Source organism: Lontra canadensis, unplaced genomic scaffold (assembly GCF_010015895.1).
Source record: "Lontra canadensis isolate GAN:19392208 unplaced genomic scaffold, GSC_riverotter_1.0 scaffold45, whole genome shotgun sequence".
Lineage (NCBI taxonomy): Eukaryota > Metazoa > Chordata > Mammalia > Carnivora > Mustelidae > Lontra > Lontra canadensis.
The window spans coordinates 5,703,928-5,726,408 of NW_022631039.1; the positions used below are offsets into that span (position 1 = coordinate 5,703,928).

The window sequence follows — 22,481 nt, forward strand, 5'->3', positions numbered from 1 at the left end:
AACTGCGGCACCGGAGGGGAAGCGTGCTCGGATGAGGCGGCTTCGGAGGATGCGGAGGCCCGGACGGGGGGGCCTCAGTTTCTCCGCGGGGGGGGCCCCTGTGACCTAAGTCAGCTGATGACCAAGAGCCCAGACCGGCGCTGGAGGAGGCGGTGTGGACCCTGAGGAAGGACCCGTGGTGGCCGCCTTGAGGAGGGGCGCCTCTCACGTCCTCTCCCTCTCTGACCCCTGCAGTGAGGTCAGGCCCCGGCGGGGGGAAGGCCATGGCCCACGTCTCAGGCCCTCACCGGCTAGGCAGGGAGCTAAAGGAGGACGCTCTGGGGAGGAGTGGACCCCTGGGGGGCTGTGACAGATGTGCTTAGGGGTCTGCACACCCCAGTATTGGAGACTTGGAGCTCCAGCCCTGCCCACGGTGCAGGAGGAGGCACAGCTTTGAAATGGCCAGAGGAATTGCGCTGTCCCCAAAGCAGGGGTCCCCAGTCTAGCACTGAAGAGATGAACCATTCTGCCTGGAAGTGGAGAATCCTAGAATGCTGGACCTGGGGAGGGGTGACCCTTTCTCCCTTTAGACCCCTCCCCCACTTCATTCCCTTGCAGAGAAGTGGTGAGCGGAGAGGCTGAGCACCATGCCCAGGGGCGCCCAGTGAACAAGGGGCAGATCTGTCCCCACTTGGGTTCTACATAATCACGAGTGTGTAGGCTCCTCTAGCCAGGGCCAGCAGCAGGCAAGGCAGGGGCCCTCAGCCCTGGGTGCAAAAAACAGTTACCTGGGGGAGGGAAGAAAATATTAGAATTTTAATTTCTCATAAGAAAGAAGCTGGGCTTTAAAAATACTTAATATTTATTTATTTATTTAATTTTATTTTTTTAAAGATTTTATTTATTTATTTGTCAGGGACAGAGGGAGAGAGAGCAAGCAAGCACAGGCAGACAGGCAGGCAGAGGCAGAGGGAGAAGCAGGTTCCCTGCCGAGCAAGGAGTCCAATGTGGGACTCGATCCCAGGACACTGGGATCATGACCTGAGCCGAAGGCAGCCACTTAACCAACTGAGCCACCCAGGCGTCCCTAAAAATACTTAATATTTATATTGGCGTCAGTGCCCTTGCTCTGTCTTGGTCAGATGGCTTCCTGAGCGGGCCATCGTGCAGGCTGGAGGGGGGCACAGAGTGGACCTGGAGGGACCCTGCGCCTGTGCCGACTTAGTTGGGCGATTTTGTCAAGTTTTAACAAAACTAACGTTCACAGAACGGACCTGTGGCTGCCAAAGATTCCTGAAAAGAAAGCTGAGTTGGAAGACAATGCTGGTCCTGTAAGACGAACAAAAAAGATGGAGCGTCTGTCCCTGGTAGGAACTGCTTGTCAGCCCCAGTTCCCGGCAGAACCAGGGACTGGATCATCAGATCGGACATGTTCAGTCTCTCGTATAAGGTATTATGTCTTTTCTTTTTTTTTTTTTTTTTTTTTTTTTTTCTTTCTTTCTTTCTTTCTTTCTTTCTTTTTATTTTTTTAAAGATTTTATTTATTTATTTGACAGACAGAGATCACAAGTAGGCAGAGAGGCAGGCAGAGAGAGAGGAGGAAGCAGGCTCCCCGCTGAGCAGAGAGCCCGATGTGGGGCTCGATCCCAGGACTCCGAGATCATGACCTGAGCCAAAGGCAGAGGCTTAACCCACTGAGCCACCCAGGCACCCCCCGCCTTTTTTTTTTAAAGACAAAAAAAGGAATTTTGTATTTTTAAATGATACTATTGTTCGAGTACTGTTTTTCATCTTTGGAGGACTCTTTGTGAACTCCGCTTTTGCGTGGTGATGGGATGACCGTGTTTTATTCGAGTGGTCGAGTACGTCTGTGACTTACAAGTGAGAATGAGTACGTGTGTGGGGTGGGGAGCAAATTGAGAGCCCCGGTTTGGATCCATTAAGTTTTAGGAGTCTGTTTGCCATATATATGACGTTTGCTCAAAAATATCTTACTGATGGGAGGCACCTGGGTGGCTCAGTGGGTTAAAGCCTCTGCCTTCGGCTCGGGTCATGATCTCAGGGTCCTGGAATCGAGCCCCGCATCGGGCTCTCTGCTCCGCGGGGAGCCTGCTCCCCCCTCCCCTGCCTCTGCCTACTTGTGATCTCTGTCTCTGTCAAATACATAAATAAAATCTTTTTAAAAATAAAAAAAATATTTTACTGATGGGGTTCACGATAAAAATTTTCGTGATGGGTCAAGAGCCCTGGGGGAAAGGCTCGTTTACTCCAGGTCACTGATTAGGATTTGTCTGAAATTGCTAAGTGGGTGCCTGGCGAGAAACACAAGCTAGTGACAAGCAAGAAGCTCCGTGGGGATAAGGATGCTGTCACAGGATGAGCCCAAGACTGTCACCCAGGCAGGGGCCTACTCCTGAGCTGTCCTAGCCTCGGGACAAAAAGAGCTGGCATCACAGGATCCCTGTGGTCAGACACAGTCTGCCCCCTTCTCGCCCACTCTGGGTGACCTCACCCAGACACGTTGCTTGGTGACTCGCCTGCCCCGTCTTTGAACTGCAAGACTTGAGCACACAAATGTCTCCTTGGCGCCTCCACTTTGATGGCATATGGGCACCTCACACTTAATGTGTCCAGGCCAGAGCTCTTAATGGGTGCCTGGGGCTGCTGTTCGCAGTGGTTCCTCATTTCTGTCAATGACATACCATCCTCTCGTGGTTCAGGCCCAAACTTGCTGGTGGCCTTGACCTCTCTCATTCTCTGCTTCTGCCCCTTGTGTCTGATCTGTCGGCACATTCTACTGCCTTTCTGCACAGCATATATCCAGAATTCCACCACTTCTCCCTCCTCCCTGGTCTAGCCGGGTGCACTGGGCAGTAGTCCCAGGTCACGTCCTCCTAATACCCTTCGGAGCTTCTGAACACATGGGTCAAAGCGGGACATTTTCTTGCTTTTAAACCCAAAGCCCTACTTCGATCTTTACAGGACTTAGCCTCTGGCTAGTTCTTTGCTTTTATTTCTTCTCTCTTTGCTCACTTTTGTTAACCATCGTGGGCCTCTTCTGCTGTTCCAACTTCCCAAGCATGTGCTCATCACTGGCTCTTTGACTGGAGGTCGGGTGTCCCCACCCATCCCAATAACTTAACATTCTCCATCACTCCCTATCTCCTTCCCTGGCTTTTATTTCTTTCTAATTAAAAAAAAAATTTTTTTTAAGTTTATTTATTTATTTTTTAAAGACTTTATTTATTTGAGAGAGAGAGAGGCAGAGAGAGCAGGAGTGAAAGGGAGAGGCAGAAGCAGACTCCCTGCTGAGTAGGGAGCCCGATGTGGGCCTTGATCCCAGGACCCTGAGATCGCGACCTGAGCCGAAGGCAGATGCTTAACTGAGTGAGCCACCCAGGCGCCCCCTAAAGTCTATTTATTTGTTTTTTTAGTAATCTCTACCCCCAGTGTTGCGCGTGAACTCACAACTCTTCCCACTAAGCCAACCAGGTGCCCCTATCCCAGCTTTTAATCCTCATGGAGCTGATTCTCCTGACATTAGAGGGAATCCTTTATCAACTGTTTCCTGGGGCTGCTCTAGAAAATTACCACAAACTCGGTTTAAGTGAGTGTGTGTGTGGGGTGGGGAGCAAATTAAGAAACTACAGAAATTAATTTGCTCCCTGTTCTGGAGACCAGAAGTCTGAAATCAGTTTGAGCCCAAGTCAAAGGCAGTGTGCCTTCTGGAAACTCTAGAGGAGAATCAGTGCCTTTCCTCTTCAAGCTTCTCCTTTTTTTTTTTCAAAGATTTTATTTATTTATTTGACACAGAGAGAGACGATCACAAGTAGGCACAGAGGCAGGCAGAAAGAGAGAGGAGGAAGCAGGCTCCCCACTGAGCAGAGAGCCTGATGCGGGACTCGATCCCAGGACCCCAAGACCACGACCTGAGCCGAAGGCAGAGGCCCAATCCTCTGAGCCACCCAGGTGCCCCTAAGCTTCTCCTTTTTTAAACTGTAGTTAAAAGCACATAATATAAATTTACCATCTTAATCATTTTTTCTTTTAAGTAGGCTCCATGCCTAGCACAGAGCTCCAGCGCGGGACCCGAACTCATGACCCTGAGATCGCGACCTGAGCCGAGATCAAGAACCAGACACCCAACCAAGAGAGCCACCCAGGAACCCCCATCTTAACCCCCCTTTTTTTGTTTTTGAGACAGATCGAGAGAGCGTGCTGGCTCGCACGCGCCTGTGACCAGGGGAGGGGAGAAGAGAGAGAGAGAATCTTAAACAGGCTCCACGCCCCGTGTGGAGGCCGATGTGGGGCTCGATCCCAGGACCCCAAGATGGTGACCTGAGCTGAAATCAAGAGTCAGATGCTTCACCGACTGTGTCCCCCCTCCCCGGGGTGCCCCTGTTTGTTAAGCTTCGAATTTTGGTGTTCTATTCCGGATTTTGTTGAGTTGCGTATCTGTGTCCTCTCACGGTTCCTCGGGCTTCTCGGAGACAATTACTTTGCATTCTCTGCCAGGACGCTCATGGCTCTACATTTCTTCAGAGCTGGTCACTGGAGTTTCATCAGTTCCCTTTGGCACTGTCGTGTTTACCTGATTCTTGGTGATGTGTGGAGCCTTGCGTGGGTGTCCGGGCCCTGAAGGAGTAGACGAGCCTTCAGACTCATTTTTTTTTTTTTTAAGATTTTATTTACAGGCTTTGCAGACTCATTTTAATAGCTCAAGACCTTTCCCTGCCCATTTCCTGGATTTATGGGCCTGTCTTGGGGGTCGTGTTATAGTGGGGCTGGAGCTGGGCTCATCTGTTGGGCCCACAGAGGTGTCCGCGGTTGGCTGGCCCGGCACCAAGTGGGTGGGCGTGGCTTCTGCTGGGTCCCTGAATGCTGGCTGGTCCTTGGGTGGGCAGGCCTGCTTCCAGGCCATGGTACAGTGGGGCTGGAGCCAAGTTGGGGCCGTTTTAGGGACTGTAGTCAGGTCTGAGGCCAGCAGGGCTGTTTACTGGGGGCCGGATAGGACCTGCTGCTCCTGGATCTCGTAGTGGTGGCGGGGGTGCAGGTGCCAGGATCATGGTCTGCCTTCAGCTTGGGTCATGGTCCCAGGGTCCCAGGATCGAGCCACTCATCAGGCTCCCTGCTCATCGGGGAGCCTGCTTCTCCCTCTGCCTCTGCTGCTCCCCCTGCTTGTGCACTCATTCTCTCTCGCAAAAATAAGTAAATAAAATCTTAAAAAAAAAAAAAATTACCAGAGAAGCCATCTGGTCCTGGGCTTTTCTTTGTTGGGAGATTTTTTTTTTTTTTTGGTCGGGAGAATTTTGGTTATTGATTCAATCTCCTTGTTAGTCATCTTTTCAGATTTTCTGTTTCTTCATGATTCAGTCTCGCTCTGTTGTTTGTTTCTAGGAGTGTATCCGTTTCTTCTGGGTTGTCCCAATTTGTTGGCATACAGTCTGTCCCGATGGTTATGAGGATACTTGCGGTGGCATTTAGGGCCAACCGGGAAAATCTCCTGCATCCCAGAGCCTTGGCTGAATCACACCTGTGAAGACTGCTTTCCCACGTAAGGTAACTGTCAGGGCTGACTTACAGCTCTGCAAACTTCGCACGTTGAAGTCCTCCCCCCGGTACTTCCGATCGCGACTGCGTTTGGAGAGAGAGCCTTTAACGAGACAATTAGGTTAAAATGAGGTCATCGGAATGGGCTCTGGTCCAGCCTGACTTAAAAGAACCGAGGAGATTAGGAACAGATACAGATTGGAGGCCACCGTGGGGAGACACAGGGTAACAGGCCGAGGAGGGGTTCTCCGAAGTAACCAAGCCTGTCCACACCTTGGTCTTGGAGTTCTGGTCTCCAGAACTGTGAGAAAATGGATTTCCGTTGTTGAAGCCCCCCGGTCTGGGGTGCTTGGCTGTGGCCCCCTGAGCAGATGAACACAGTAATATTCACAGGGTAGGGGAGCCGGTATCTTTGAGGCTCTCATCAGCCCAACACATTCACTGACCGTCTTTCTACCGGAGCGTATAACCGAGGAAAGCCGAGGCGTTTCAGGATTTTTGTTCTTCAGACAGCGTTTAAGCCTCAGGGGAATTTACAGTCTGGGATGGGGCATGGATGGATGAGGGACAGAGGGGAACTGTCCTGTGTCACGTGGTGGTGGGCACTCTGGAGAGAAAGCAGGTGGGGACAGGTGAGGGAGGAGGGGACAGTTTGTCATCTGAGACAGGGAGGCTGAGAAGGTGACATTGGAGTCACTGGAGGCAGCGAGGGAGCCAAGCACGTTGCTAGGCAGAGGGAAGGGCGCTCCAGGCAGGGGGAGACGGCAGATGCTGACCCGCAGGGGGGAGGCCTCCTCCCTGCCAGGCAAAGCGAGAGGGCCTGGCCTGGCAGAGGGCTGGGGAGCAGGACGCGTGCTCAGAACAGCTGGTCCAACTCAGGTGGGGGCTCCGAGGCTGCGGGAAGGCCTCTGGCTCTGGCCCTGATGCCTTGACTTGACTTGACTTGGGTTTGAAAGGATTGGTTTTGGCTGCTACGTGGAGAGAAGGCTAAAGGGGGAGCCCCGGGGAGAAATTGCTTTTTTCACTCCACTGTGCTCTGGGATTTGCTCCCAGAGCATCAGCTCGCCCACTTCTCTTTCCATCCCAGCCCCTCCTGGCACCGCATGGGTCTTTGCAGGCAAAAGCACAGATACCCACACTCCCAACAAACAGCTCCCTCTGCATCCTGCTGCGTTAGGGGGACTCCCATGGGGCTGTGGGGTTGGCTCTCCGGAGGTCGGCGGGATGCAGGCGTGACGCCACGTGGGCCCTGGAAAGTGGAATTGGTGGTTGGGGGAGGGGATTCTAGAATCTGGCACCCAGGGCGCGGTCTGAAGGGGAGTCGGGGGGGCGCCTGGGTGGCTCAGTGGCGTAAAGCCTCTGTCTTCAGCTCAGGTCATGATCCCAGGGTCCTGGGATCGAGCCCAGCATCGGGCTCTCTGCTCAGCGGGGAGTCCGCTTCCTCCTCTCTCTCTGCCTGCCTCTCTGCCTACTTGTGATCTCTGTCAAATAAATAAATAAAATCTAAAAAATAAATAAATAAATAAAGGGGAGTCGTGGGCTCCAGGTGGGCCTGGGCTCAGGCCCCGTGGATTTCTGGCCCTGAGGGGAGGGGAAGGGCCTTGGGAATGGGGGCCTCCGAGCCTCCCAGAAGAACCGAAGCAGGGCCGTGCGGGTGGACAGCACTTCCTTCCCGGGGATGTCTCCCAGGGAGGTCTTCTGGTTCGCGTAAGCGGGGCCATTTCTCCCCTCTCCACGTGGCTGTGCACCAAGGCCAAGGGTTTGGTCTGGTCCACCCCTTCAGTTCTGCCGTCAGCATCTGGAGGCCCCTGCCAGGCTCTGTGCTCAAGGTCTAGGGCCAAGGGCTAGGCCTGGGCAAGGCGTGGCTGGCTGGGAGACCCACTTGGGTGGGTCTGGCCCCACCAAGGGGCTTTCCTTGTTAAAGGGCGAGCAGAACTTGGGGGAGGGGTTGGTACACCCAGGGGCCGGAATAGGAGGGCAGGTGATTTTGGTAAATAGCTCCCCCCTGGCCCCCCAGCAAAAACACCTTGAAAAACAGAAGTTCCCATTCCCACCCCAGGGCAGATGAGAGAGGACAAAGTAGGCCACAACAGTTTCCTTCCGAAGGTTTTCATTTATTAGTCGTTTCTCAAGCAGTTAATTCTCTTTTCATATTTCAAAGAAAAAAAATATGTATTTCATCCAGAGTTATACCAAAGTGATTAAAATTAATCTTCTACTGGGGAATATAGCTCCCCAGATCAGAAGAAAAAAAAATTATTTTTCAATTAACCACGAAAATAAAACCAGGAGAACATCAACAATCAAAAATCATCCCCAAATATCCAGGACAAAAAATAAAATATTTATTGATCTATCACAGCGAGACACAAAGAGACGGGCGGGGCACGGGTGGGAAATGCTCCCAAAACAAGGGTTCGAGGGAGGGTCGGGGGATACAGTACTGCATGGGGGGGACCCAGGTCGGGGAGGAGATTCCTGCCGCCCCAGCTGGCATGCTCCTCGCACCCTGGGTACTCAGGCCCCATCGTAGGGGTGTGTGGGGAGGGGTGGAGGAGGGGCACAGGCCGTCCGGACTGGTTAAACAGGCTGAGGTGGGGGCCCCCAGCCAGGTAGCGGTGCTGGGCGGTCAGCTGGGGACAAGGATGGATGGACGGATGGACAGAGGGCTGGATGAATTCCACAAGAGCAAGAAGGCTGTTCCCAATGTTGGGGGGGTGGTCTTCCCATCCGCAGGTGTCCCAGACTTGGGGAGTAAGTCAGGGGCTGGGGGCTGAGAGGTGGTATGACCGAATCCAGCTTGAGCCTTTAGGTGCTTGGGTACCAACTGGACCGCAGCCGGGGTGGGGGGTGGGGGTTCCTGATGGGCAGGGGGGAGGTGGGACTGCCCAGGGAGTGTCCGCACCATCTTCAGAGGAGCCCCGGGGAGGGGGTTCCCAAGGGGCTGCCCTTCCCTCCTCCCTCCCCCCAGGAAGATGAGAGCACCAGCACGTAGCACCAAGTTCCCCTGGAGATGGAGAGTGTATGGAGGGGGAGCTCCTGGGTGGGAAGGGGGTGGGGGCAGGGGGCTAAGCCCACCCACCCCTGGCCTCTGAAGTCAGGGGGGCCTCCTGGGTCCCGCTTGGCCACCACTCTTGTTTCCTCGCTTTGTGGATTTCCAAGGCCACCCAGCCTGGCCTGTCCCCTCCTGGGGTGGGGACTGGGGAGGGGCGACGGGGGAAGGGGTCATAAGGGGTTTACATTCTCCACCAAGCAGTAGCACCAACGTTGATGAGGTCGTGAGTCAGGGGTCCTGGGACGCTCACTTTCTCTTCCGGCCACAGGATTTCCCCAGGCAGGCCCCAGCTGGGCGAGAGGAGGCACCCATGATGGTCTGACACCTCCCAGGGCCTGCTCAAGCCCCTGCCCACTCAGACCAGCTCCAGACTCTTCTTGGACCCACATCAACGTGGTGAGGAACAAAGGCTCCAAAGCCATGAGAAGCCTGGCCACAACCTCCTGCCAAACTCTGAGCCATCGTGCTGCCCTAATTCCTATCAGGCAGGGGGGTGGGAGCAGGGCCCATGGGATGGTGGTAATCAAGGCTCAGGGAGGGGAAGGGGGCCTGGCCCGGACAAGGTCTCTATATTCTGAGTCCACTGCATTTGGGAAGCCTTCAGCAAGCACCCTGATTGGCAAGCCTTGTCTAAGCCGTCAGGGCACCGCTGTAGGGCCTGGAGTCCTTCTGCCCCTGATGGAACCCAACGCAGCTGCTTACCGCCACCTGGTGGCAGTGAGCCACCGAGTGGGGCCGGGACCGGCTTCTCCCGGTGAAGCTGCTCCTGGGGGTCTGGAACCCGGTGGGATTGGGCCACAGGCAACAAGTCGTGCCCGACGGAGAGGTGCGTACCCCGGAGAGGGTCAGGCTGCCCTTGCCTCTGCCTCTCCCTGCCCTGGCCCCAGCTGCCCCATCACGGAGTGGGGAGTGGGTGCGGATGAAAAAGAATCTGCAGCCTGAGCAGACCAGCAGGGAGCTGGGCCTCTTTGGGTCTCCTTTGAGCACTGTTGGGAGGTTCCTTGGGGGGTGGTGACCATTACCTGCCCCCCCCACCAACTCCCAGAGGCACGTCTGCATCTTTGAGCGAGGGTGGGGCTCTGTCTGGGCCTGGGGTGGCTTCTGCCCACACTGCTTGGCTGGGGGCACCTTGGGTCCCCATCCACCCCTCAAATTCCCTGACTGTAGGGGTCTGTTGTCCCATGAACCCTCTCTCTCTTCTGTTTCTCCCTTGACCTCCTCCCTTCTCTTTCCCTTGGCTCCTCCTGGTGGGGGTGGGGTGAGCTGCTGGGAGGGAGAAACTGCCAGGGCTGGCTTAGGGCAAGCCAGGAGGGTCCCAGGCCCGCTAGTAGCTCTGGGTGTCTGTGTCAGAGGTAAACACAGGGATGGGGATGAGGCGTCTGGCTCCCCCGACCTCCCCACTCCCTTCCCACTAGGCCTAGTCCAAATGTCGCGCCCCTCTCCCAGGCTGATGGATCCCAGCCCTCTGTCTCTGTCTGGCCCCCTTCCTGCACTGCCCTCTCCCAGGGGCTGGGTCTCTACTCACCTTGGTATCCCAGGGCTCCCAGGGCCCCTCCATAGGGCTTGGGAGGTTTGCCTGTGGAGGTAAGGGTGGGGGTTGGGAAGGGGGCCGGGCTTTGCTGCGTCTCCCCGAATCCCCACCATGTACCAGGCCTCTAGCCATCACAGAAGGTTCTGAACACCTTCCTGCCCCCAGCCTGGCCTTCGGTCTCACCCAGCTGGAGCAATGCTGTGGTCCTTGTGGAGGGTATCCTGCCCGTGGAGGGTATCCTGCCCGTGGAGGTCTGAGCAGCTAGGAGGGCGCCCCCCGCCCCCCAGCCAGACCCCGGGCCACGCAAACTGCCCCACCTAATATGCCTGAGGCTTTGGCCTCCCTGATCACCTTAAGCATTTCCTTTCCTTTTCTGTGGGGCAGTCAGGCTCTCCAGTTACACCAGAGACCTGGCCGGCCCAGGTCTCTATCTCCTGGTGTCCCGTCACATGCTGGGCAGGAAGCCCCAGGAATGGGATCCTTGCCCCCAACCCTATATCCCATGGCTGAATTTCCAGAGAGCCAGCCCCAGGGGGCCGTGGCCACAGTCACAGTTGCCACAGTAGCCCCTAACCCCTCCCATCCCCCCATGAAAATAGCTCAGTGCCCTGACTCACCACCAATGCCCAGGCCCCCAGCTGCACCACCTGCGGGACAAGGAGAGGGGCTGTGAGTGAGTCTGCTCTGGGGAGCCCGCCCAGCTTCCCCAGGGCCCCCCTCCCCACCCTGGGGGCAGCCAAGTTCTGGGCCTGGGTGTCAGGAGCCCTGGGCTCAGCCTCACTCCTTGAATGACCTTGGGCCAGCCCCTGGCACTGTCTGAGTCTCAGTCTGTCGCATCTGGAACGTGGGGCTTTGGAAAAGCTGATGCTCCCTGGTTTTGCAGGGGAGGGGGAGGGGAAGGAGGGGAGGCCCAGCTTCGTGTAAGGGAGGTCATGGGTTTACCACCCGGGGCCTGACTCTGATCTCAGATGAAGCAGGGGTTGGGGAGGACTGGGTTGCAGCACAAGGCGGGGGCCGGGGCTGGGGCGGGGACAGGGAGCCCGGGTTTACCTGGGTAAATAGGGGACAGTCCGAAGCCGGGTCTTGCTGCAATTCCTGTGGGAGGAGCTCGGGGTTGGTGTGGGGCAGGCCCTGCTTCCCTCCCCTGGCCTCTTGCCCAGGACCACCTCCTCCCTGCCACGTGCCCCTGGTTGGCAGATCAGCTTTCCTTACAAGCCTTGTGTCTGCCTGGAATCCTGGTTGGGGGAGGGGGGCGCCCATATCCCCAGCTCATCAGCCAGGTGTCTGTCGCCCACGGTGTGCCTGCTGGCCTGAGGTCTGCTGCGCTTTTCCTGGGGCAGAATGGTCCCTTTCCTGGACTGTCCCTTCCGCCCTCTCGCTCATGTCCTTGTGCTGGCTACGGTTCCAGAAGCCCCCCCTGCTAGCCAGATGGGCCTCCTCTAGACCCAGGTTCTCGAAGAGAGGTGGCCCTACCTCCAACTTGGAATGGCCTGGTGGCTCCCAGGACACCTCCAAGGCCAGCGGCACCTGAGAAGAGGGTGGATGGGGGCTCGGACGAAGGGGCCCTGAGCATCCCCCTCTGGTTCTGGGGACAGGGACATCCTGCACAGGCCTTCAGGGCTCCTGTGAGCAGGACTGAGTGGGACCTGGGGCACGGACAGGGCAACGGGGGGTGCGGCAGAAGCAGCTGCCTGGGCAGAGGGAGGCCGAGGAGGAAACTCACCATATTTGGCTGCTTTAGCAGCTGCGGCTGGGGACACACCTGGGGAGACATGGGGCCAGAGGGCTCAGGAACTGCTCCCCCCTCCCAGAGCCATGTCCCCTCCTGGCCTGCTCCCCCACTTGTCACCTGCCACCGTCCACCTGCCACTCTCCCTCATCTACCCATCACCCCCCCACCCAGTGTACACTTTAGTGAGTTCTTCCCCCATGTCCAGTCTGGAGCACGGGGACGAGATTTGGGCCAATTTAGGCAGAGGGGACACAATGACAACCCACGAAAGAGTGACATGTCAACACGAGCCCCCCCGCGGTGGCAGAGACTTCAGGGAAACACATTTCCCTGCTGGCTTTGCTGTTCTCCTCTGGAAAATGGGCACAGCCACCAGCATCCGGATGAACTCCCACTTAAAGCGGGTGGGTGGGCTGAGGCAGGAGACAGACAGGAGGGGGCGCCCGGCTGCACGAGGTGGCCCCAGCGGGCGCTTGCTGAAGGTCCTTCAAAGGCTGGGGCCGGTGTGGCAGGTAGGAAGAAATCTCAGTCTCTCTCTCTCTCTCTCTCTCTCTCTCACACACACACACACACACACACACACATGTGCCCCCTGCACCCTCTGATTCCACAGCAGTTCCTCACCTCCAAAGCCCCCAACCCCTGGGATGGCTCCTCCGGCTCCCAGCCCCCCGGCTCCCAGGGCTCCGGCTCCCCCGAGACCTGTGGAGAGAGCTGTGTGTTAAACTATGGGTGGGAATGGCAGGTCTGTCTGCCAGATGGCGGGGGGGCTCCTCCCGGGATCCAGGTAGAACCTGAGCTCCCAGGGTCTCGCAGGGCTTAGTGGGGCCAGGGTCTGGCCTGGGCTCTGGGGAGATGACGCCCCTGAGGGCCCCGGGGCACGGTCAGAAGCCCCCCTTCCCCAACCCAGCCTGAGGGCCTGGGCGACCGCACCCACCCCCAACCAGTGCTCACCATACTGGGCGGCTTTGGCGGCGGCTTTGGCAGCAGCGGCTGAGGCGGCAGGTCCGACTCCTGGGGACACAGAAGGAGCTCAGGGTTGGGGGGGACTCTCCACTGGTCTGTCTTCCTCCCTGCCCAGCCTGTCCTGGGCTTTCGACTCACCTGCCACACCGCCTGGGACACCTGCTCCTCCGAGAGCCCCGGCCCCTCCAGCTCCTGCGGAGGGAAAATGGAAAGTCAGTATCCCAATTTCTTTAGGATGGGGGCTCCCTGGCCCAGGGACGCTAGGCAAGCAGACAGGTGTCCAAAGCCATGTGACCCAGTGGGAAGGGGCATGGGACAGACACCTGGGCCTGAGTCCCAGCTCTGTCCTGCCCAATTGGGCAAGCCCCCCCCGCCAACCCGAGCCTTGGCCTGCCCATTTCTTCTCCTTCCCATCCAGTTAGTGCTGGGAGCCACTGGCGGCCGTGAGCTGCTGAGGGGCAAAGCTAGTCTTAGGTTCTGACAGCCCTGTGTTCGAATTCTGCTTTCTCCTCTCTTAGTTGTCACCTCTCTGAGCCGCAGAGCTGGAGATCATTACCCTGCTCATGCTGCGGGCATCTGGGGGAGCCAAGGGACACCCCCCACACCCGGTGCACACACTCTGAGTTCTGAACCACCGCCCAGGGCCGAGCTGCCGGGTGTGGTCACGGCTAACCCCTGATGCTATGTTCACTGTTCTCTGTGCTTTGCACAGAGTCGCCTGCTTCTCATTGGCTACAGCGGGGAAGGTAGGGACCCTTAGCATCCCCATTTTGCAGATGAGAAAGTTGAGGCACACCAGAGGTTAAGCAGTGTCCTCGAGTTTCCACCGGCAACATGTGGCTTGGGAGCCGGTGCCCTCAACTGCTTTGTTTCCCTGGCAACGTCTGTTAGACTCAGACAGGCCAGCGGCCAGCCGGGAACAGAAGAGGGGCCTGTGGGTCACCAGGCCCGTGGGGGGTGGGGGCTGAGGAAGCCGGGATTTTCCGAGGTGGAAACTGGCCCCAAGCGGGCTGGCCAGGGCTGGTTGGCGGTTCCCTGGCAGGGGCCCCGGTCGGGCTTCTCGGAGGCCAGGAATGCTGGGGCCACAGACAGCATGGGTCTGGCTGTCCAGGCGGGGCTTGCCACGTCCTCCGGGCTCGCTGCTGAAGGTCCCAGCTGCCGGAGGCTTGCTGTTGTGCTGACACCAAGGCGGACGGGAGGCCGAGGGCCTAGGCGAGGTGTCCCGGCTCTGCTGGGGAGGCAGGCCTGGGCCCTGGCCCCTGGCCTTGGGTCCAATGAAACTGTCAGAGGCCAGGAGCGCCTTAGGGACCGTGGTCCTCCTCAAGGAGCTGCCTCCATGGGTGTTGGAAATGTGAGGGGCATTTTGAGTTGTCCCAGAGCTGGGGGCATGATACGTATTTAGCGAGCAGGGACCAGGTCTACTAAACCATCATTAATGTGTCCTAGAAACTGCCTTTCCCCACCCTGACCCTCCTAGCCCTGTGCTGTGGGCTCTGGGCACTGGGCTGCAGCCCCATGGAGGGGAGATGGGTTGGTCAGGGCCAGGTGGGGCAGCAAGCAGACTAACCACAGGGGGCCGTTGGGGAGTGCACTCACCATATTTGGCTGCTTTAGCTGCAGCCAGGGTTCCAGGGACTGGGGGAAAAGAGAAAAAAGGAAAAGGGGGCCGGTCAGCAGCCGAGATCTGTGCCTGGGCATTCTGCCTCCTCCAGGGAGCCCTCCCTGACTTCCTCAGCCTTCCTTGCTCCTCTCAAGGCTCTGAAACCGTGGTGCCCTAGCCAGGAGCTCACCCTGCCAGGTAGAGAGCTCCGGTATCTAACCGTGCTGCGGCCAGCCTGGTCTGGGGCTGGTTGAAGGCTGAACCATCCCTCTTCCTTCTGTCTGCCCTTTCCTTCTCCTCCAGGCACAGTGTGATCTGCCTGAGGCTGGATGCGGAGCAGGCAGGAGATGAAGACCTGGAGGTCCTAGTGGCCCCCTTACCATAGCGTGCTACTGGAAGGCAGCCAGACCGGCCCCCTCAGGCCCACTGACCCCACGGACCTCCACCCTCCTTTCTGGGGTAGTGGGTTACTTTTCTGTTTGGAACCCTTGTCACTCGTCTAACTGAGTGGGCAGAAACTCTGAAATCTAGCGGCCTGGGGTCCCCTTTGCCCAGCCTGCCACCCGTCTGTTACCCGGTCATCTCTGATGGCTCAGGAGAACCTAATGGGGGATTCACTACAAGGCCCCGAGTGAGGCTGCTTGGGATGTGCGGGCAGGAAGAGGGGTCCCCCTCCTCTGAGCTCAGGGGGCAGTTTCTGCCTAGGCCCAAAAGGCCCCTCACCTGCACCAGCTCCAAACCCAGGAACACCAGCACCAACTCCGAATCCAGGAACGCCAGCACCAACCCCAAAGCCAGGAACGCCGACAGGAAGTCCGGCTGCAGCCCCTGAGGGACATGGGCAGTGGTGGAGGGTGCACAGCAGGCAGGGAGCATGAGCAGGGAGCATAGCGGGTCCTGCCTGGGGAGCTGAGTCAGCCCCCAGCGGGGGGACCCAGACACAAGTAGGGGCCTCCTGCCACTGAACCTGCCATCTATAGCGCCACCAAGAATGGTCTTCCTAAAACTCCCACTGACTGCCAGGTCCAGCCCCTCCCAGGCTGGCATTCTGGGCTACACAGTGGTTGTGGACACTCCACGTGTCACACTGGAGGACAGGGAGGGAACTTGGAGGTCGCTTGGCTAGTGTGGGACTCAGGACTTGAACCCAGGTCTCCTGCATGCCCGATCTGTGCTTCCGAGCCCTCTGGTGGCTGCTCTGGGACCCAATGAGGCTGCGTATCATGGAGGGTGGGGAGGGCGCCCCTCAGGCTCGGTACTCACGGTACTGGGCTTTGGCGGCTGCCTTAGCAGCGGCTTTGGCTGCAGCAGGGGTCCCTGCTCCTGCAGGGAGAGGGAGGGAGGGAGTTCAGGGTCAGGGACAGCACCCAGGGAGGATTCAGAGGCCCCTCAGGCCCGCTCACTCAGGCAGCTCACCTGCAACACCGCCGGGGCCAATGCCAATGCCGGGACCAACGCCGGGACCCACGCCAGGACCCACACCAGGACCCACGCCGACCCCGGGGCCTAGCCCTGCAAGAGTAAGAAGAGCTCATTCTTAACCAGGTCATGACCAAGGACGGAAACCGACAGAAAGAGCCGCAGGCTCTTGTCCCAGCCCGGACAAGTAATGTGTGACGGCCACATTACTTTCCCTCCGGGGGCCTCAGCTGCCTCATCCCTGCAAGGAGGCATATACAGGACCGGGAGCTCTTAACCTCTGGGGAACAAGGACCCCTTGGGGCTTCTGAGGGTGGCGGAGGCAGTTACACAGTAAAGGGAACTCGGCGAGACGGGTAGACCCGTGTTCAAAGCTCAGCTTAGCTGCCACTGAGCCGAGCAAATGTGGGGCATGACTCAAGCTCCCAGACTCATAGTTTGCACATCTGTAAAATGGGACTGGGGGTACCAACCCCATAGAGTGGGTGTCAGGATTGCCTCTGCACAGAGTAGCTTGGCCAAAACGGGGTCATTTGCCATACATGAGTTTGGGGGTCAGCAGACCAGGAGTCCAGGTGTTCTCTGGCCTAGACAGTGCTAGACTTTGTGTACAGAACCTTGATGTCTACAGGTTCCTAAGGCTAAGGCATAGGGACCCCCCCCCACTCCACTTCCTGGCCCAGAGGCTGGCGTACGGTGGGAATTTGTCAAGTGGGGCTGCTGTGGCTTGCCGTACTCAGGAAGGTGTGGGTGCCTGGGGCTGCCAGGGTGGGCTCTGGAGGTAGTAAGAGACGGAGAGAGCTTCATCAGCGGCCAAGAAGTACTCTAGGAGGCTGGGAGTCTGGTGAGCTCAGCCTGAGGTCCAGAGGCGGGCAGGCCCCAACCAGATCTGGGCTGGAGCTGGGGGCTATGCTCTAGAATGCGGGCTGGGGGCAGAATGGGGGGGTTGGGGGGACACTTACCAAACTGGGCAGCTTTGGCGGCAGCCTTGGCAGCTGCCGCGGCTGGGGTTCCTGCTCCTAGAGAGATGAAGAGTAGGGGTCAGGGGGCAGTCCCCGACACCCCGCTCCACATCGCCTTCCCCATCCCCTATTCTGGAAAGATCCCCTGTAGGGAAGTGTCCCCTCCCCTAGAAGACCCTCCCCACGCTGTCTCCTTCAACTGTAATCAGACAGGGAAGCACAGACAGCCAGCCTGGCAGCCAGGCCTGCCCAGAAGCTGCCCCCCTAGCCAACCTGGGCGCTGTGACCTTTGGGCTCTGGCTATGGCAGAGGGGAGCCCAGCGCTATTGGGCAGAAGCCCAGACCCTCTCCCTAAGCCTCTAGAAGTCTTGTGCAGCTTTCTGTGAAAGGTTGTGTTCATAAAAAAAAAAAAAAAAAAAATCCTAACACTGCTTATATCCCAAACTGGAGGAAATGGTTCGTTTTGGTGGTGGTGGGGAACCTCAAAAGGAAAATTTTTCTCCCCGAAAGAAGGCATGCTGAAGAGACATTGGGTGGGGACAAACAAGGAAGTCTGTAACTTATCTCCGTGTGACTTTATCTCTTCTCTTTGGCCTCTGACTGGCGGGGGAGAATGAACCCAGGAGAGCCAAAGGGTGGCCCAGGCAGGCCCTCCCACCTGGTCTGGGGCCAGAAAGGCCACTGGAGTAAAGGAGTTTCACTGCCGAGCTGGATGACGGCTGGCTTCCGAGCCTCCCCAGCAAGCTAGGATCCCTTGGACAGTCTGGTCTTCGTTCCAAGCAGGGGAATTTGCCCGCCCTCCTCCCTATTCTCTTGTCAAGTCTGCAAAAGGGTGCACTTGACCTGGGCAACGCCAGAGATCCTTCCATGAGACAAGCCAAACCCGTCTCGGGGTTGGGGACGCCGCTCACCTGGCACACCTCCCGTGCCTGGGACACCTGCCACTCCGTCTCCGACCCCCGGCACCAGCCCTCCCAAGGCTCCGGCACCTCCAGCACCTGGAGGAAAGAGGGGCATCAGCTCTGTCCCTAGAATCGCGGGCTTCTTGGGAGAGCGAAAGGCGGAGGTGGTGTGGGGAACAGAAGGGTGGCAAGGGCTTGCTGGTTGGGGCTGGGGGTGATGAGCAGGGCCCCAGTAATCACAGTGCTGGGCGACTGAAGAGAGCAGAAGGGTTCAGAGTGGCTTTGGAAGATGGGGACAGGGACCCCCGACCTTGACCTGGACAGAGAGGGAAGCAAAGGCCTGAGTGCAAGGTGGCTTCGTCCTCACGCTGGGGGAGGGCTCTGAGCTTGGGGCCTGGGCCCCCTGGGGGAGCAGGGCTGGGGAGGAGCAGCCTTGGTGTGGGGACAGGCAGGGCTGGGGCACTTACCATACTTGGCTGCCTTGGCCGCGGCTGCCTGGGCAGCTGCTGCTGCTTGAGCTGTGGTAGGGGAGGGGGGAGAGAGAGAGCTCTTCAGAAACCCCCTGGATCTCTGGGGAGGGGAGGGCTGTGCTTACAGCGCTCTTACCCAAAGGTGCTGGAGCCCCTCGCTGTGCCCCCCGACCCCAGCTCCTCCCTGAGCGCTCTGAACCCCAGCCTGTGCTCCCCTGCACCCTTCCCCCCATAGCCCTACAAAAGAAAAGCCTTCTCCCAGTGTCCCCATGTGGAATTCAGGCTTACGGGTAAGCGCGGCTCCAGGAACCCCTCCGGCTCCTATACCGTAACCAGGAAAGCCCCCAGGACCAACCCCGAAAGTGGGAATGCCTCCAACTCCCACTCCGGCTCTGGCCCCTGCAGGGGGGAGAGAATCAGGTGGAAAAGCATCTCAGTAAGAGGGGCTGGGGAGGGATCGGGGTGGGGGGTGGGGGGATGCTGGTCAGCTGGAAAAGAGGAGGCAGGTCTCCCTCAAGTCTGGTTCGTGAAGGACCAGAAACCATAGAACGCATGCGCCCCTGAAGGGAGTCTTTACTGACATCCCCCCCACCCCCCCAGTGCTCTCCAACCCCTCTCTTCTCTGAGCACTTGGGGAAGGGCCCCATTGTTGGCCTTGGAGAGACTGTGGGCAGGTTCCATATCCCTAAGCAGGTTTAGGCTCCTCTGAGAGGGTCCCGATTAGGGCGGGGAGGATCAGGGACACTGTCTCCACTGGGAATGCCAGACTGGGACTCTCCCATTACTCAGCCCCGTGGCCTCATGGTAGGAGACAACTGGAGGAGACATTGCGTGGGGGCCCAACAGTTCCAGGTCCCAGCTCAGCCAGTGACTTGCTGGTGACTTGCTGTGTGACCCTGACCAAGTCACTCCCCTTCTCTGGCCAGAACAGCACGGGGCAGAGCTATCAGCGTAGGACTCACCGTATTTGGCTGCTTTGGCGGCTGCTTTAGCAGCTGCAGCTGGTGACACAGCCCCTGGAGAGACCAAGGGGGACACAAATGACACAAGGGCCTACCTGTCCATTCATCAATGCATATCCCCCTCTACTCATCTGTCCATCTGCCTACTTAACCATCCATTCATCTACCCGTTGATCTACCCATTTGATCTGTCCCTTTGTTTGTCTATCCTTGGACTTCGATCCACCCACTCAACCAACGTAAGTCTCTTCCATCCACACACTCACTCACCCATCCACTTCGCCACTCCTCTGCCTACCTATCCATTCATCTAGATATCCAATGGTTCATTTTACATTTGCCTTCTGCTCACCCATCTCATCATTTACTCATCTACCCATGTGCTTATCCATCCATCATCCATCCCTCCACCCACGCATCCATCTACCCATCTGTCATTCTCACCACTTAGCTAGTGCCCTACCTGCCTTACCATCTGTCTTTCCATCTCTGCATTCATCTCTCCATGTCTCTCCTTCTAGTTGTCTCTTCATTTACACATTCCCTCGTCCATGAGCTTGTCTACTCATCAATATGGCCATTCACAGACATACTCAGTTGTCCATCTCACCATCATCCATCCATCCATCTTGCCATCCATCCATCCCTCCATCTCACCATCATCCATTCATCCATCCATCCATCTTGCCATCATCCATCCATCCATCTTGCCGTCATCCATCCATCCATCCATCCATCTCGCCATCTTCCATCCATCCATCCATCCATCTCACCATCATCCATCCATCCATCCATCCATCCCTCCATCTCTCCATCATCCATCCATCTCGCCATCATCCATCCATCCATCCATCCCTCCATCTCTCCATCATCCATCCATCCTGCCATCATCCATCCATCCATCCGTCCACCCACCATTACTGAGCACCTATTCAGCTAAGAGCTGGGAACACACACTGACAGCCAAAAGATGAATTAGAAAACTCGACACTGGCGGGGACTAATCAGGAGATTGTTATAGCCCAAGGAAGAGAAGACGAGGCATGGCTGAGGGTGTGAAGAGAAGAGGATAGCTGGGTGAGGTATTAGGGGCAATCCAAAAGTCATATCAATGGTTTCAATAGTTCTCTCTTACATGTGTGTGCCCACGCATGCATACACACAGCCCAGCTCACCTGGTACACCCACACCTGGGACTCCAACACCTGGGACTCCAACACCTGGGACTCCAACACCTGGAACTCCAACACCAGGGACCCCAACACCAGGGACCCCAACACCTGGGACTCCAACTCCTGGGATGCCTACTTGGCCAAAGCCTGGCCCACCGGGCACCACGCCTCCAGCAGCTCCTGTGGAAGGAGAGGGTTATTCTCCTGGTCTGGACCCTGTGGGAACCTCAGAGGGCCTCCAAGGGCACAGCTGTGGGAGCTGTGGGAGTGGCAGGTCCCAGGGCAGGATCCCACCCATCCGAGAGGCAGGGAGGCCTGCTGGAACCTGCCCGGAGCTCTGAGGGCTCGGATCTGAGGATGGGAAGACCACCATCTAGGTCTAAAGCAAAGTCCAGTCTCTCTGCTGGGCCCCTGGGCAGTGGGTGCAGCGGTGGTGGGCGTTAGGGTAAGAGGGGAGAAGCCAGGTGCTCCATGGGACATCCCCACCCCCAAGGTGGGCCAATCTGTGGAGAACAACGGTCTTCCAGAAAGAGTGGCCAGCATGGGCAAAGGCAGGGAGGTAGGAACATTGCATGTTTGGGGAGATGGGGGATAGAGGCTGCCAGAGATGGGCGGAGGCCAAGTCTACTCAGCCTTGTAGGACTGGGCTGTCCAAGGCCCCTGTGGTTGGGGGCTGAGGGCACTGGGGTCCAGGCTGGCCACCCCACGGGGCACTCACCATACTTAGCTGCTTTCGCGGCGGCCTTGGCTGCAGCAGCTGGAGTCCCCACCCCTGGAGAGACAGGCACAGAGGGTGAGACCCTTTCCCTGGGGCCCTCTCCAGAACGCCCCCAGCCCCTGCTGGACAGATGCCCACCTGCGATGCCTCCGATCCCAGGAATTGCGCCAGGCCCACCAGGAATGCCGCCGCCTCCAACACCAGGGAGAACCCCGGCTCCTCCGGCACCTGGTGGGAAGGGGACCGTGAACATGTGGCTCCCAGGGCCCTTCCAGAGGCCGTGCAGGAAGGCGGCTTGGATGCTGGGATTTTAACCAGCACAATCTCCTCTGGGAATGTGGCCCAAGCATCTCTGTCTGGGCCTGCTTGAGGAGGCCCCCACCCCACTGTTCCTTGACTCACCCCCAAAGTGTCCATTTCAGCATGCTCATTAAGGGACTTGTATGTTTTCAGACAAATCCCATTCTAATCACTGCCACATACTGAGAAACCACAAGCGGCCGCTCCCCAGGCCAGAGGGGCCCCTGTAGGAATGTTCAAGGCTTCCCCTCCCTGTGTTCCGAACACTCGGCCAAGTTTGTAATCCAAGCACCTGGCTGCCCGGCTCTGGCAGCCCCTTGTCGCCCCACTCTCCTGCTCCCACATTCCAGCCATCCCCTCCAGCCTTGGGGGCCTAGAGGGAGGGCCTGTGGGGCCTGCATGGAGCGGGCCTCCAGCTTACTGCTCTCCCTTCACTCTTGCCCCCTTGGGCTGGTGGGGAGACGTCCTTTGTCCCATCAGGGTACAGGAGGGGCTCCCCTGGGACTGAAGGTGAAGGCAAGGATCTCAACCCCAGTAATGTGATTCTGAACTGGGGGATGAGCTGGGGGGGCACGGATGCTCACTCTGCCCAGCACACAGGCGTGGGAAAGGCTACGCCACATCTGCAGGCCAAGGGGTCGTGGGCTTGAGGAGCAGGATAGACGTTTTGTAATACACATGACATTGATACTGAACAATTGCATGGTTTAAATACTCACGTAGGTACCACCTAGAATTATCCTTCTAACCACCATAGTACCCATCCCCTCGGCCTGGACTTCTCCTTCCTATTTTAACCACATGGCAAACTCCAGAATCAAATGTCCTCTTCTCTGAGAAACCGTCTTGATTTCCCCCATGTAGAAATAATGTCTCCCTTTTCTTGACTCCCACCATAGTGCCTGCATTTTCTAGCAGAGCTCTTATTTGACCCTGGTTTCTGAAATGGATGGATGGATGGAGAGTTCGATGGATGGATGGAGAGATGGATGGATGGATGGATGGATGGATGGATGGAGAGATGGAGAGATGGATGGATGGATGGATGGATGGAGAGATGGAGAGATGGATGGATGGATGGATGGATGGATGGAGAGATGGAGAGATGGATGGATGGATGGATGGATGGATGGAGAGATGGATGGATGGATGGATGGATGGAA

The 22,481-nt window shown here is 57.6% G+C and overlaps 1 protein-coding gene across 3 annotated transcripts in view; it reads right to left on the reverse strand.

Annotated features, from left to right (window-relative positions):
- Nucleotides 1–7,622: 7,622 nt before the first annotated feature.
- Nucleotides 7,623–22,481, reverse strand: part of ELN (elastin) — a 32,031-nt gene continuing 17,172 nt past the window's right edge. Inside the window, exons 17-37 of one of the 3 annotated variants that reach the window (XM_032872424.1) lie at nt 21,157–21,246; nt 21,019–21,072; nt 20,304–20,480; nt 19,129–19,182; nt 18,455–18,565; nt 18,164–18,214; nt 17,706–17,792; nt 16,795–16,851; nt 15,830–15,925; nt 15,677–15,736; nt 15,137–15,241; nt 14,410–14,448; nt 12,952–13,005; nt 12,802–12,861; nt 12,472–12,549; nt 11,839–11,877; nt 11,589–11,642; nt 11,166–11,210; nt 10,733–10,762; nt 10,110–10,160; nt 7,623–8,874 (exon numbers count right to left, since the gene is read on the reverse strand). In XM_032872424.1, coding sequence (XP_032728315.1) covers nt 8,831–8,874; nt 10,110–10,160; nt 10,733–10,762; nt 11,166–11,210; nt 11,589–11,642; nt 11,839–11,877; nt 12,472–12,549; nt 12,802–12,861; nt 12,952–13,005; nt 14,410–14,448; nt 15,137–15,241; nt 15,677–15,736; nt 15,830–15,925; nt 16,795–16,851; nt 17,706–17,792; nt 18,164–18,214; nt 18,455–18,565; nt 19,129–19,182; nt 20,304–20,480; nt 21,019–21,072; nt 21,157–21,246 — 1,436 coding nt within the window. In that variant the 3' untranslated portion in view covers nt 7,623–8,830. The remainder of the gene's footprint in view (nt 8,875–10,109; nt 10,161–10,732; nt 10,763–11,165; nt 11,211–11,588; nt 11,643–11,838; nt 11,878–12,471; nt 12,550–12,801; nt 12,862–12,951; nt 13,006–14,409; nt 14,449–15,136; nt 15,242–15,676; nt 15,737–15,829; nt 15,926–16,794; nt 16,852–17,705; nt 17,793–18,163; nt 18,215–18,454; nt 18,566–19,128; nt 19,183–20,303; nt 20,481–21,018; nt 21,073–21,156; nt 21,247–22,481) is intronic. The other 2 variants (XM_032872425.1, XM_032872426.1) reach the window with 2 other exon arrangements.